A 15,469-nucleotide genomic window follows, 5' to 3' on the forward strand; every position below is an offset into this window, starting at 1 on the left:
CATCTTCCAGACAGATCGTTTTGGCAAGGACCTTTCAAATGGGTCATTGATGACCATCAAGGGGTTCTATTAGCAAAATATTCTTATAAGTATAATTTTCTACATCGGATATTCCAGGTGAAAAGTAGTAAATCGCTCAGATAAAGGGGAAAGGAAGTCAAAACATTTAATAGACTGGCTCACAGGCAAAAACTTCCAAACACCTACATGGCAGTTCCGGCTCTGCTAGAGACTTTTCATGTCATTTAAAACATTCTAAACAATTAAGCTTTATAAAGATAACTGTAAGTATAAAGACTGCTGTTCTTTACCTTGGGTCATAGGTCTGTACACTGGTGCTGTACATGTTAGTCAACACTGAGGACATGTCTGGTAAGAAGGCTGGATCAGAGTAGTAGCTGGCGGACCTCGTGTACTCGTGGACAAACAAAGATCCTCCTACACTCTGCTTCTCCTTGTCTTCTAGTCTCCCTGTAAAAAAGTATAAACCAAAAAATTTAGTTTTTGTTGAATTATTGATTAAAATTATTAAAGACACCACTATACTATAGTGTGTACTAAGGTGAATATGGGTGAACAATAAGTGTTAAATGAGTGTCATTACAGCATTGTTACTGACTAGATTAGCTGGTTCTTTTGTCAGGATCATTTATTAAAAGCCCAATGATCAAGGAGAGCTGGGTTCAGTTTCAAACCAATATATGGATTTTGATTTTTCTTAGGATTGAACAGAGAATCTTTTAAATATCTGAGCACTATTAAGCTACCTAACTATTAAGAGTTATAAGATAATCAGACATATACTAAAAGAAAAGAATCAAACCTGAAACGGAAAGGTGGAAGGAAGAAGATCCAGGAGAAAACCAAGAACTAGATTGTTTCAACAAGATATGAGACACTTGGGAATTCAAGAAGATGCTGAGGACAGAGAGAGATGGAGGTGATGTGTTGTTGAGGCAAAGTACCCACTGGGGTACAAATGGCCATTGCAGTAAGTAAGATAATCAGACATGCTCCTGGTTCCTTGAATACTGGACTGTTAATAGTTAACTGTATCATGATGTCCTTCTTTAATAAAATGATAATTATTAAATAACTTACAGGAGTTGGCGAACTGGTAGACTCCCTGGAAGGACGTTGCTGGTTGTTTGTTGCTGAACCCAGGACCCCAGGTGACAGGGTATGAGATATTCTGGGAGTCTGTCAAGTCATCTGCTGGATTAAAATCCCACACTCCAAACAGACCCGACGTTTGACCCTGTGAGAAATGTATATTGTACTAGTTACTCTGCCCGTGCTTCGCTACGGGGTGAGAATGCAGAAAAGAATAATTTGGTTTCACTTTAAGATACTATAATATAGGCTACTATAAGGAACAGGTACAACACACTTACCAGGAAACATATAGGCAAAGGCTCAATCCTGCTTATTGAATATTTTAATTAAGATATCATAATGTATTACAGTACTATCATTTTATATAGTTTATAGCATTTAAAATATATGCAAAAGTATAATTCATTGACCACGTGGCACCAAGAAACAATTCTCCTTGTATACAAATTAAATAGCAGAACAGCATTTCTGACAACAGCTGGAGTTTCACAACAATGTTCGTTTCCCATGTTAATCTTATTGAGAAATACGAAACTTTAAAGGGCCCTCAGGCCTCAATCTCTAATTTTTTTCCTAAAAAGAAAGTTTCCTGCACAACTTCACGTTACGCTCTTTCCAATGACACCAAAAACTTTTCAATCGTTCCAGTAGTTTCGGAGGAGTAATTGTCACAAAAAACCTGCTTGCGTATTAAAAAAGTAATAGATTATGGCATGAAAATCATTAGTTTCATGATTACTTCGATGTAAAACTAATCGTGGTAAAGTATGAACAAGATATATTTTTCACAAGACATATTATGTTTCTTACTTATCCAATAATTCCATGGCACTCCTTTTGAGTGAACCCTATAAAACTTTGGACATTAGTATATAAGTAACCTCCACAATCATCTATTGGAGGTATCAAAAAGTTTCCAAGAAACAGTATTAAGAATGCAGTTTCAAAAATTTCAATCTCAATAACCATAAGTCGAAAGTACACACACATATTTACTGCCCACTATCTTAGGTGTGCCTTTTCCACAAAGTTTTTCAACAGACATGTGAACTTCTTAAGAGTTGCACAACAGACTTTGACCTGGATGAAGGGTGAACCTCTCAATAATATTTGTAAGAGAATGTTTTGATATGTTACTTATGATGGCCAATATAACAGCCTTTGGTACTTAAAGGATAAACAAAAACTATTATCTATGAACAATCTTACAATGAACGTCCAGGGAAGGTAGACTCTGGCTGCCATGTAGCCTTTGTTTTCTATGATCTCCACTCCAGCTCCTGACTGAAACATGATCACAATCTGCGACTGGTTGAGGATGTAGGACGGCTGGTAAACAGTCACTCCTGGAAAAAAGAATAACACTTTGCTGATGCAGTTGAATCATTGCCTGAACACAGTGTTAAGGAATATTGTCATTATGAAAGAATTTCTATTGTCAGAAGTAATAGGAGTCAGTGTGAAGGGCCCCAGTAATATTATCGGATGGGGGAGGACATTATATCTTCAGAAGGGTTGAGAGCTACTTCTGCCATGCTGACTAAATATTGGATACATTTGATAATAATTTAACAGCCCAAAAGGAAAGATGGATTTTTTCAATGAGAATGGTGAAAAACATCTGGCGCACCCAAAACGAAATTGGTCTCTAAATCCAGCTTGCCCAATTAAGCTTTGACATAAAAACTTTGAACTATTGAATAAGTAATTTGTATTGTGAATTCTAAACAAATCTTTCAAAAGTATCTGAAAACAAGATGGCAAGTGGTTGATTTATGGTCCAGATAAATTTAATCACACACAATGTGTAGCTCTGTTAGTGACTAAAACGAGCTATTTACTTAGCTGGGGAGATCAGTTATTAAAAAAAATATCAAGAACACCTTAGTTCAGTTCGAGTTTGTGTCAATTCCTGGAGATAAACTTTTTGCAATGATTTACATAAATTTTTACTTTACTTAAACTTTACTTTATTTAAACTTTTTACTTTTTACATAAATTCTGTACAGGAACAGCAGCTCCTCACATGAAAAAAGAGCCAATAGACTACTTCCTCACTTAATATTGTCAAATGATGCCAAATAGTGACTACAAAACTATAATTTAATGGAGTTCATGAGTTCATTTAACACTTATCAAAATCTTCTTACAACAGTGTTTGATCATTATTTATAAATTAAATTAGTTGGCAGTCTGTTACAACACTCTTACCCGGAAAGTGCTGTACTCTCAGGGAAGGTCTGTCAAAGTAGACTCGTTTCTTGTTGGCGAAGACGTCCATTCTGTACCTCCACTGAGCTATGCTCGGTCTAAGTCTCACCTCGATAACTGCTGAAGTGTTGTCTTGGGCTGTGGAAAGTAACATTTCCTTGATTGGTGATCGTTTGAAGTAATACTAAGATATTTTTCTGAACCCTAACCGACTCCTCAAGATATGCTACCTAGTGTCTGACCGTCTTATTTGTTTCCTATCTGAAGCGATAACACCAAGAGCGATCAGATCGGTTAACCGAGAGGTCGATTGCGGATGCAATGGTAATGGTCACAGGAGACAATTACCAATGACACGGAGACTGCAGGTTACGCTCCTCCTGATGTCTGACCTTTTGGCCGTTCATGATGATCCGACCATGGTCCCCCATGGGGATTGCATCATAATGATCAATTAGTGTAAAGATAATGTACCATGAAAAATGTAGAGGAGCGTTCTCTACAATAACAAAGTTTACAACAAATAAATGAAAATTAAATACATTCTTACCAGCAATAGAAGTGAGCTGGGTCGCATTGACTGGGCCATAGAAGTTGTTGGGGAGCTGTTCAAATCTTCCTTGAACATCAAACTTGGCCTTTGAGGAGTTAACGTGCACTAAAACATATTCTCCTTTCCCGTTGAAAGTGTATTCCAGCTCGTCAAACGTGATTATGTGAGGATCACCGAACACCGTGGCTGCAACATTGGAGAAAAACAGATTGACTTAACTGTTTAATAAAGTGGATTACAGTTCTATCTCTATCTACACTTTAACTCCATGGATTACTCAGTGACTTGATTATACCTATTTCCATCATGATCTCAAAATGGGGTCTTCTTTAGACTCATGTGAAAAAAATAAAATACTCAATGAAGACAATTTCTTTGTTCCTTATTCTGATTGTTGTAACACTAAATGTTGCAATTTTTTTTTTAAACAGTTCATTACACTCATAGTTTTTGCGTCATTTCACTTAATGGTGCGATAATCTGTGGAAATTCATATTGTACAAGGAATGATGTCTTACCCTCTAGAAAAGAATCATACAAACTTCATCACATGGAAGAAAGTTAACTTTTTTTCTTTTTTTCATAGTGTGCTACAGTGCTGAATTCTTTTTTTGATAGGAATAAAAGGTGCTATGTTTACAAAAAGTTTTCCTTTTAGTTTAGCTTAGTTTAAAAGTAGGCATATTCGAAAGGAACTTGTGTTCTAATAAATTAAAATTGAAAGTAGCTCACTCTGTCTGAAGTTCGATCAATTTAACTATGTAGCCTATATTTCCACTCTGAAACTGTATTAAACTATAACATGAGAACGGGGTGTCTACACATATATCAATAGTCAAAGCTATGACTTAGTTAACGTTCATCAAGGGATAGATTTTTTAAATTGAGTTTTAGTTAGGCATTTGACCCATGAGCGGAACAAAATCAAATTTTTACCCTGAAGAGGCAGGATGTTTTTGGTTCCGCAAAACATCAAACTTGATCTCCAGGACGATTGTGTGTATGTGTGTATGTGATTGTGTGTATATGACGAGGCCTGGATGTCACTAGACAATAATAAAAGTGAGTGAAGCCCACAAAATGTAAAAAAAATTGATTAGCTACCTTTAAAATTTAAAATTAATTAAATTAAATTAAAACTTTTACAATATTATCGTAATCTTACCAACATAGGGTGGTTGGTAAGCGACACAGTCCTGGGACGGCCTTCGTTCAAAGCGGTAAGTCTCACAACCCACGGCCTGTTCCTCCTGCCACTTGCAGCAGAAGTAGAACGGGCTGATGTCGTGGAACCACTGTGATAGCGTCGGCACCTTGGAGATATAAATGTTTAAGTAAAGATAGGGGTTGGATGTTAAATAAAGCAAAGGCGTTTGAACATGTATGAATAGGCTGGAACTGCCTGTATTGTCAAGTGGATAGTGTTTGTTGCTCGCCCTCAAAGCTGAAGGTTGCTCTGGTTCAATTCTGGTCAGAATCAATTCTGATGACATTCATCTCTGCGCTATCAACAAACTATGCTATGAATATTAAGGTTTGGACTGTTCTTTTAAAATGCCAAGAAACATAAAAAAGCCAACATCGTGATAAAAACTTGATTGATATTTCAACATTGGTTTGTTCTGAAGCCTTTTTGTGAACCAATCAGCTTCTTGAGTCTACATTTCTCATGTTGGCTAGCAAAACTCTTATCTCAAAAAAAGAAAACTAAAGCAGCAACAGATTGTCTTTAAGATGTACGCCTAATCATTATGAATCTTATCTTACCTTGTTAGCTTCGTTCCAAGGCAGATATCCTAAGTTGTGAGATCTCCTAGGCTTGGACCCCCATTGCTGATCATACGACAACATCAGGTAGAAATTCTTGTCATAACAACACTGTTGTTCAGACCCCTCCAAGCTGCAATGAGAGGTGTTTCAATATAATTTTGATAAGAATAAGCTTTCGGAAACAGAAAATTCAGTTTCCCATTAGTGATATCTTAGTAAAATAAAATGGCAAGCTATTTCATAGAACCTATAACGAACAGGAAGGTTCAATATCAACATTTTTTTTATCAAAACTATAATTTTAAAACCAATTTTCTAAAAGGTACTGAACCACTGTAAATAGGACATTACATTGTGAATGAATGAATGAATGAATGAATGAATTATGAATTTATTCCACCACATATATAAAAATTACACAACCAAATGTACAAAAGAAAAAAGTTCTTTATGCAAAACTAAACTAACTAACTATAACTAATTGTTGTATAACTAATTGTTACTATAACATTTCAAACAATCATTTCAAAAACATATACATGTTCAGTATTTAATGTGTTTGTTATGAAATACAAAATGTTGTTTAATATCACAATAATATTTTATTCTATAATACTATAATTACATTGAAGTATTTATCCAAGCGTTTGGGTGAGCGATTCTGATCTAGTGCTGGAGCGTAGGACTTTGCTCCGTCAGGTCCCAGTTTCAAATACTGCCAACCACCAATGGATTAGATCTAATTTATAAAAAACTAGCTGGCCCGACAGACGTCGTCCTGTCCTAATGTGGTTTTATGTCAAATGCTCGTTTATTTTCAAGATGAGCTCGTTCGCATGGCTCAATCACGTCCTGGTTGAAGTTCGTTCGCTACGCTCACTCACTTTTCGGTTGGAGCTCGTTCGCTACGCTAACTCTCCTCCAGGTTGAAGTTTGTTTGCTACGCTCACTCACATTTTGGTTGCAAATTAGTTGTTGTCATAAATTAAAAAAAAAATAATAATAATGCTGCACCCTGTTGGTACACCTATTGACTTTTTAGTGCTATTGATCATCGCAGAATCAAATTGTTTAGTTGAACCAGCTGTTAAAATTCTATAATTCTATTTAAATATGAGTACTCATAAGGTTAACATGGGAAACTCCAGAGCCACCATGGCGGAGCCCTTTCAACGGGACTACACTAAACTTCACACAAACCATCCTTGAATAATGCTTAATAATGCCTGAAAGTTTCATTACAATCTGTCGAGCGGTTCGGAGTCCATAAAGGACAAACAAACAAACGAACAAACATACATTGGATTTTATATATATAGAAGAAGATTAACTTACTAGCCTGAAGTAATGTGTAAGACTGTTCCAGTCTAGAGCCTACCTTATACAATGTGAAGGCGGGGCAAAAAAATACCATACATTATACGGTAATAAAATACCTTCTCACCTTGGAGACCCAGTTTTGACGCAGTGGACGGCTCCCTTGTTATACTGGCACTTGGGGTTGCGGTCAATGTCACAGTCAAAGTCAGGCATGAACCTCCCCTTGTCCACCAATGCTTGACCCAGAGTGCATGGGCACTGGGCGACCTCAGCCGCAAAGTTCTTGAGATAACGGTCGTCCATGAGCCACTTATCGCAGATCGCACTCGCCCAGCTGTTTCCGTAGAGTCGCTGCCACTGGGGCGCAAAGTACCACCCCAGCGGGATAGGTCGGCTCCACAACACTCTGCCATCAGATTCAAGTTTTTATTCACGATACTTGCAAAACGTTTGCAGATTTAAATATACTACGACTTGTTCAGATAAAAAATATTAGTTTTCAACAACTAATTCAAATTCTTTTATTTTATTTTTGAAATAAGAAGAAATAGATATAAAGCATTTAATTGTTTTTGACACGGTCATTGTACAAAGAACATGAATCTATAGAAATTAAAGTATAAACAGTTAATGTCAAAATCACAGGGCCAGAAATATTGAAGGTAGCACTGACACTGAACTCTGTTAGAAAATTGAGACACTGTAATTTTGTTAAGTTGCTACCAACTAGGGGAATCAGCACATTGCTCATTGCTTTATGTGTGTGCAATCCCACAATCCACTAGTTCAAGTAGGCCTACAATGTATTTTATTATATCTTAGAACAAATTGTGGCCAATGTCTCACAATTCTCTCATTCAGTGCTACCTCCAGTTGTATCTCTAGCTAAGTTGTCAAAACACACTTTAAATAAGTACACCAGCCAGAAGCATAACTTCAAATTGTCCTCAGCTGATCCAAAATGGTAAATGTTTAAGCAGTGTGTTTAGATCTATGGTTTACTGTATTTATTTGAAATTTAACAGTTTTTGCTGTTTTTTTGTCTGACTTACGGAGTTATGAGAGGCATCCCGTTAGACTGGGAAGAATCCTGAGGGATCAGCTGGATCTTGATGAACCCAAAGCGGATGTCACTAGTCATGTAGTTATTCCTGTTTTTGTAGTCGCTGGGAATGATTGTGTAGAGTCCAGAGTTTGGTACGTTCATCTGTTGATATATAATTGTTATCAAAGTTTTACTACTGATGGTAACTATATGGTTTACTGAGTCATTTGTTTCATTTGAAACTTCAAACAAGCATTTCATGGCAAACTGAGATTGTGGCGAAACATCTTACTCACAAGGACTCAGGCTACAACAACAAAGGTAAATCTTAATTAATTCAAGTTCTATAAACTGGGATCACAAAAAAATCTAGATGAGCCTTGGCAAATATAATCATCCTTTTTTATGAGTAAACAAGATTTGCTTTCCTTTGACAATCTCAAAAAATTACATGATGCCTCTGGATCAAGATAATGCAAAATATAAAAGGTTTTATTTACCTGTTGCGTCAATTGATCCTTGTGTACACATGAGAATCAATTGACACAACAGGTAAATTAAACCTTGTATATTTTTCAAAAAATTAGTCTGTAATTCACAATTGGAACTAATAAAATAAACAGTTACCTTGTTCAATATCCTTTGGTGCAATTAGATGACGACCGGTTTCGTGACGACAATCACATCATCGGGTCAATCCTCCGCGGCCGGCTCGACATAAGCGTGCACACATCGCGATGGTTTCTGTGTGTAAATATTTTGTAAATATAATGTGTTTTCGTCTTGTGTTCGGTAAAAACTTTACGTATTTATTATAACGAATCGTTCTACGAGGATTGACCCGATGATGTGATTGTCGTCACGATACCGGTCATCATCTAATTGCACCAAAGGATATTGAACAAGGTAACTGTTTATTTTATTAGTAAAATTTTCAATATCCAGTAGTAGGAAAATGAACTCTGAACAATTGGAACATTGAAGTGTGAAATAAGTATGATACTGCACTGCAATTATATAAAATTTTACTGTATTACTAATTAATTGAAGAGCAAATTACTCAAACCTACCTGGAGGACATCTATCAAGACCAGTTCTGGTCGTATGGTCGTCTCTCTGTATCCCCACAAGGTGATGTTAACATTGCTGTTCATGTTGAGAGTCAAGTTACGGGCGTCCCACCGCATCGGGATACTGTCCGGCCATGGGTCGTGAATGTTGTCGGTGTCAAAGAATACGTACTGAGTAGCGGTGGCTGGGGTCTCTGTAAACAGGTTGAGATTGTCAGTACAGTAACTATTGTTATGAAGTTTTCTTAAAAAAGTCTAAACAGTCAAGAGAAAATTTGGTTTTTGTATAACAATGGCTATGTCTAATATATTTGGAACCAAGAGCCCCGCTGGAAATTCTTTCAGGAACGAGGGCAAACCGGAAGCTTGTTTCATTGGTTAATTAAAAATATCTGAGGCTAGTTGACTGTGTCAATTTGTTAAAAGCTTATAGAAAGCACAAAAAACGTATGCAAAAATCATTAGGTTCTGTCCCTATGATACCAAATTAGCTCCCTAACTCAAGTTAAATGCTTCTTCCGGGTCTTAAGAACCCATCAACCCAGCTGGTGATGTTTGTAAAAGGCAATCATTTACTTATTATCTGAGTTTCATTATCATCCTCACAATCACATGACGGAGTTTTATTGATGATTCTTATAATAAAACTTTGCACCTTTGTGCTCTTTAGATTATCTAAAGATTAACTCACAAATTAAAATAACACAAATTAAAAGTATACAAAATCAAACTTACCAACAAAGAAATTTCCTTTCCAATTGTAAGCTCCGCCATCTATAGATATATCAAGCTTGACGTAGCCTTCTGCCATGACAAACGGCATCACACAAACTGCTCGGTTGGGCCACAGCGACGTATCTACAAAACCATCTACTCCTTCCGTGTCAAACCTGCAATAGATTAGAAGGTAAGAAGACATGAATAAAAAATGTAAACTTCTGTGAGAGTTTAAACTGGACTCAGCTTTCCTTGATCATTAGAATGATTATGGCTAAAGAAATAGCTGATCTTATTCAACATCAATGCTACACAAGGCATCCCATTCCAATATAATCTCATATTCAGGATAAAGTACTTGTAGTACAAACCTGCACTTGATCTTCATCCCAGGGAGGAAGCAAGGTCCTGTGATGTTGATGGCAGTTCCTCCCAACATGTTGGCACTCTCCGGAGCAAACACAAGATTCAGGTTAGCTCCAGCTGATGACAAAGGGGATGAGTTTTATTCCAGGATAATATGTAAAAGATAAAAATCAGCACTAAAACTATCTTTCTTGCCTTGTCAGTTTATGAATGATTTGATCATAACCTCATCTCATGGACACAAATAAATCAAATTTATCATAAAACCAGTTTTTAGTGGAAACACACACAGTACCTAATGATAAGTGACAAAATTATTGATTTGAGATACTTTCAATTTCAATTTCAATATTTGTCATGAGAGCCGAAGCCCCCTGACTACATACCCGGTACCTATCGTGAGACTTACCCGGGCCCCATGATGTAGGCCGAAGCTTACGCATCAACCTTTTGCACATCATGGGCGGATGACTTAAGGTCATCAGGCTCGCCGGCTGCCGAAGCAGACCCTTCGGAAAGAGGGTTGCCCCTCAATCCTAACCAGGGTTTCCGGCTACTTGTTTAAGCGTCACTCCACCTGGGTTCCACTAGGTCGGGACCTAGAGGACCATAGTAGAGCGCCCCGACGCATTTAGTGCAAGCAACACTCGGGACCTATCTAATCCCTGACAGGCAAACCCGCCATCAATAGCCAGAAGGAAGGGGACCGTCAGCAAGCTGACGGGGGGAACCCCAACCTCCCATTTACACCACTACCCGATCGAGGCCTTACCCAGTTGCTGGGAAACCAGAGATAACCAGAGCGATAGATCCCCGGATACCTCTGGCGGGCTCGGACCCAGCACCCGATCTACTTCGTTTGCCCGTCAGACCCAACATCACTGCCAGGTCATCGGGGTTTCCCAAAAGGAGGCAGGTATAGAAGTGGGACCCACCCGGATGAACCTATCCACCAAAGGTGGCGACATCCTTGACTCAATTGAGGTTCCGGGAAGAACCCCCCACACTCAAGATAACCATACCGTCCGTGATCAGAGACAGGGATTGGTTTGCATAAGTGCCTACAAACCGTTGCCCTCACACTGCGGAAAGTTACGTTTCCCTTGAGTGTCCCCATGAGCTAAGGGTACTTGCCCGTTTTCACCTCCAGGAAAGGCTACTTCCAAAGTCGAGGATATGCCACTCTGAATGCTGGTCGCACACAACAAGCAGGCCGAAGCCCAAAGAACCACAGACACAGGTAGGTTAGAGATTATGATGCACTTCCATCTCTCCTAGAGCTAAACACCCCCCCTATCCTGGATGAAGGGATGTCACTGGGACACAATGCCCAGTCGTCCATGTCTGTGGCCTACTTGAAATGCCGATTCCAACACCGGACAGTTGCCTCCCCTTTGGGGGCTAAGTTTTTCACCTCCCAGGACGAGGCTACTTCCAAAGTCGAGGATATGCCTCACAAAGTGTCAGTCGAACACAACAGGTAGGACGAGCCCGAAGAACTCAAGTCACAACCACAAGCTACAGGCAGGTGAAAGATCTATGAACTTAATCAACACTAGCAGAGCTGAACACCCCACCACCCTGAATGGAGGAAATGTCACTGGGAACTCTCACTTTGGGTACAACCCAAAGAGGCTGGCTTGCCCAGTCGTCCATAGCTTGTGGCCTACCTGAAGTGCCGGTTCCAACACCGGGCAATTACCTCCCCTCTGGGAGAGCTAGGGTCCGCGTGGTCGCCAGGCCACGTACCCACGCAAGCGTGGGCCCCCTGCGGGTCCATGGATTTGAGATACTACTCATGAAGAATCCAGCTATTCCGTAAACTTCTGACTCAGACACTCAACATTTATTTTATTTTAGCATCTCCTAACAAGCTCTGCCACTGGTGAACTCATCATAAGTTAAACAAGAGACCTGGTCAAGGGATTTGAACCCTCAATATAGGGTATATAGGGTATATCTCTTCATATTTGAATTTTTGCATATACTTGCTGTTCTTAATGTATAGATTTGTTTCTATTGAGAATGAAGGATTTTTATTTTTTTGTATAAAACCGATATTAATTGTTGATTATACAGGGTGTCCCTCGAGAGGTGTCTCAAATCGATTACTGGAAAACGGCTTAACGTACAAGGATGAAATAAAATTATTTCCAACTAAATCGACCCCAAGGAATAACGTAAAAATATTTTTAACTTTTTTCAAATACAGGGTGTGCCAAAAACTGAGGGTCACTAGTTCGAATCTCGGAATTTTCAAACGTAAACATATGTCATGTTATACATCATTTTAAAGGTATGTGATAGACAAACATTTTGGCGAAAACCAAAATTAGTTATCTTTTTCCGTTTCAAAATGGCGGCAGTTTTTTTGAAAGAAATCTAAATTTTTTTAATACTCCGTATTTCCTATACCAATGCATTTAGCACTTCTCCGGTTGCATTTTCTTACTCGTTATGAAATTAGCTTTACTGTGATATGCAACAAGTAACGGTTTTTTGAAATAATAAAAATTCAAAAAAAATTTATTTTTGAAAATTTGCATATGCTCATTGTTCAAAATTTTCAAATAGCAACATATGTCAAGTGGCACATCATTTTATAGGTTTTTCAATTCCTAACAACTTTGTAATTTACACTTACTTCGTATCTCTTTTAGTTTTTGTGTAAATAACAAAAAACCTAATTTTCCTATATCAAATGCATGTTATTTGGGTTTGACATGGTTCAACACTAAATGAAATGAAGCCTTTAGTGTCAAACCCAAATAACATGCATTTGATATAGGAAAATTAGGTTTTTTGTTATTTACACAAAAACTAAAAGAGATACGAAGTAAGTGTAAATTACAAAGTTGTTAGGAATTGAAAAACCTATAAAATGATGTGCCACTTGACATATGTTGCTATTTGAAAATTTTGAACAATGAGCATATGCAAATTTTCAAAAATAAATTTTTTTTGAATTTTTATTATTTCAAAAAACCGTTACTTGTTGCATATCACAGTAAAGCTAATTTCATAACGAGTAAGAAAATGCAACCGGAGAAGTGCTAAATGCATTGGTATAGGAAATACGGAGTATTAAAAAAATTTAGATTTCTTTCAAAAAAACTGCCGCCATTTTGAAACGGAAAAAGATAACTAATTTTGGTTTTCGCCAAAATGTTTGTCTATCAAATACCTTTAAAATGATGTATAACATGACATATGTTTACATTTGAAAATTCCGAGATTCGAACTAGTGACCCTCAGTTTTTGGCACACCCTGTATTTGAAAAAAGTTAAAAATATTTTTACGTTATTCCTTGGGGTCGATTTAGTGGGAAATAATTTTATTTCATCCTTGTACGTTAAGCCGTTATCTCGTAATCAATTTGAGACACCTCTCGTGGGACACCCTGTATATGTTAAGATTTCTGTAAAACTATTTGTAGCCTATGTATTGAATGTATTGACTCTATTCATGTATGTACATACAGACCGAATAAAGATTATTGATTCTGATTCTGATTCTGAGGGTGTTGTCTCTGGCTGGATCGGGGACAGGCAATGCCTTAAGCCTTACACCAATGATCGTAGTAGTGTACCTCAACAACACTGGTCACCCAAAAGCCCAAACTGAGAAATTCTTAACCTTACTTCCAGAGCTTCCAGTCTGCATTACTTGTCAATTAAAGCTTTTAGTGTAGTTGTTATTGAGTTAAATTTGTTTGCTCTTGCTACTCTTATGCATTAAAACCTCATAAGGTTAAGAGAAAATCGTGAAAACAAACTTATCATTATGAGATTTAGAAAGAAGGGAAGAAGGAAATACCAAAGAAGATCAGCAATGGAAAACCAAAATACACTCGCCAAAATTAGGAAGACCGAAGCTGCGGAAAAAAAAGGATCTGCACAGAATGGGAGAATCTCGACCTAGCGGCAGACCAACAGCAGTGGAGGCATCTTGTTGCCTTGTTGGCAAGGCTTAAAACCTTCTTAGGTTTGAGTGGCCAAGGAGGTAAGGTAAGAGAAATAGTTCAAATCTGAGGGAATAGTCTACTGTAGGTAACTCACCGATATCCTTGTTGCAAGATCCTGGCAGGATGTTTTCATCTATCCTGAATATGTGTCTGCCAGTCATATTGTTGCCCCAACCTCTACTGATGAGGTCCCTCACTGCCGTGGACTGTGAGAATGGTTTGTACTCGTAACTGCGGGTACCGTTGCCAGCGTTGAATCCCACCTGAGACATTATTTGATGATTTGACCAATCAGCATTCGATTAACAAAATGTATTGAGCCAGTGACAGTTGTATACTGAAGTAGACATCCCATCTATGCTAACCAGCTCTCGCCAATTTTTTTTTAAGACAAATATAGTTGAATGAACCACTACCGAGTGCGCTACAGTCTAAAATTCTGTTTCCTCCCTTACCTTAGTTTTTGTTAGCCTACTGAAATAGAAATGAGGTAACATAAAATAATGCTGTGGCTTACAATAAGACATTCTATCAGTTTTACTTGATTAACCCTAGCAGTGGCCAATGTTAGAAGTGGGGAATGGCCAACCCATTTTGGCGATTTTGCAGACCTTTTTTTGAAAATTCGTAAAAATTCAACCGTACAAGTAAACCTAGCCAACCTCATATTCATTTTGTTCGGAAAGAACAGGAGAATCTAGAAATAGTAATATCATAATGATTTAGACAGTGTATTTTATCGGTAAGGTGAAAAAAATAAAAAAATTTGATTTTTTTTTTTAAAATTTCAAAAGCGGCCTCGGTATTTTTTTTCCTACGGATTTTTTATCGGAAATTCATTATATACATTTTGTAGACATTCTAATTCCCTACATAGAAATATATAACATGTTAGGAAAATATTTTTTTTATAAGTTTTTGGGGCGAAATATAATGACAAACGGAGAACCGAAAAAATTGAAAACCGTACCGTGCTAGTTTATGTTGTAAAAAGTTCTATAATATATGTGTATACTAATAATGATATATACATGTTTGTAAAGCTAATGAAGTAAGGAATAAAAAAAGTCATAAAGTTTATGGTAAAAATAATTTTTTACCTATAAACATACGTAGATAAAATAATGTTTTTATATTTTAGCGATTTCTCGAGAAAAAAAATTCACAGTATTTAGTATACAACTTTTGTACCAAATTTTTTTACTTCAAACCAACATAACAATCTTGTAGTGTATTCAATTACCTACATAAAAATGTATAACATGTTAGACATATTTTTTTTGTAGGTACGTAATAGGGACATAATAGGGCCTAATACAATAACCGCAAAACCGCA

General features: G+C 37.3%; 1 protein-coding gene across 2 annotated transcripts in view; it reads right to left on the bottom strand.

Moving 5' to 3' along the window:
• Positions 1-15,469, bottom strand: part of LOC128986015 (protein mesh) — a 34,604-nt gene that overhangs the window by 10,317 nt on the left and 8,818 nt on the right. For both annotated transcript variants that reach the window (XM_054406089.1, XM_054406088.1), the window contains exons 6-18: positions 14,228-14,396; positions 10,174-10,285; positions 9,821-9,975; positions 9,086-9,279; positions 8,023-8,177; positions 7,095-7,376; positions 5,648-5,780; positions 5,046-5,193; positions 3,878-4,066; positions 3,328-3,465; positions 2,326-2,462; positions 1,102-1,258; positions 312-471 (exon numbers count right to left, since the gene is read on the bottom strand). In XM_054406089.1, the coding sequence (XP_054262064.1) occupies positions 312-471; positions 1,102-1,258; positions 2,326-2,462; positions 3,328-3,465; positions 3,878-4,066; positions 5,046-5,193; positions 5,648-5,780; positions 7,095-7,376; positions 8,023-8,177; positions 9,086-9,279; positions 9,821-9,975; positions 10,174-10,285; positions 14,228-14,396 (2,129 nt within the window). The remainder of the gene's footprint in view (positions 1-311; positions 472-1,101; positions 1,259-2,325; positions 2,463-3,327; positions 3,466-3,877; positions 4,067-5,045; positions 5,194-5,647; positions 5,781-7,094; positions 7,377-8,022; positions 8,178-9,085; positions 9,280-9,820; positions 9,976-10,173; positions 10,286-14,227; positions 14,397-15,469) is intronic.

This window comes from Macrosteles quadrilineatus, unplaced genomic scaffold (assembly GCF_028750875.1).
Source record: "Macrosteles quadrilineatus isolate MER2022 unplaced genomic scaffold, UCM_ALF_1.0 Scaffold_2__2_contigs__length_208266976, whole genome shotgun sequence".
Classification (NCBI taxonomy): Eukaryota; Metazoa; Arthropoda; class Insecta; order Hemiptera; family Cicadellidae; genus Macrosteles; species Macrosteles quadrilineatus.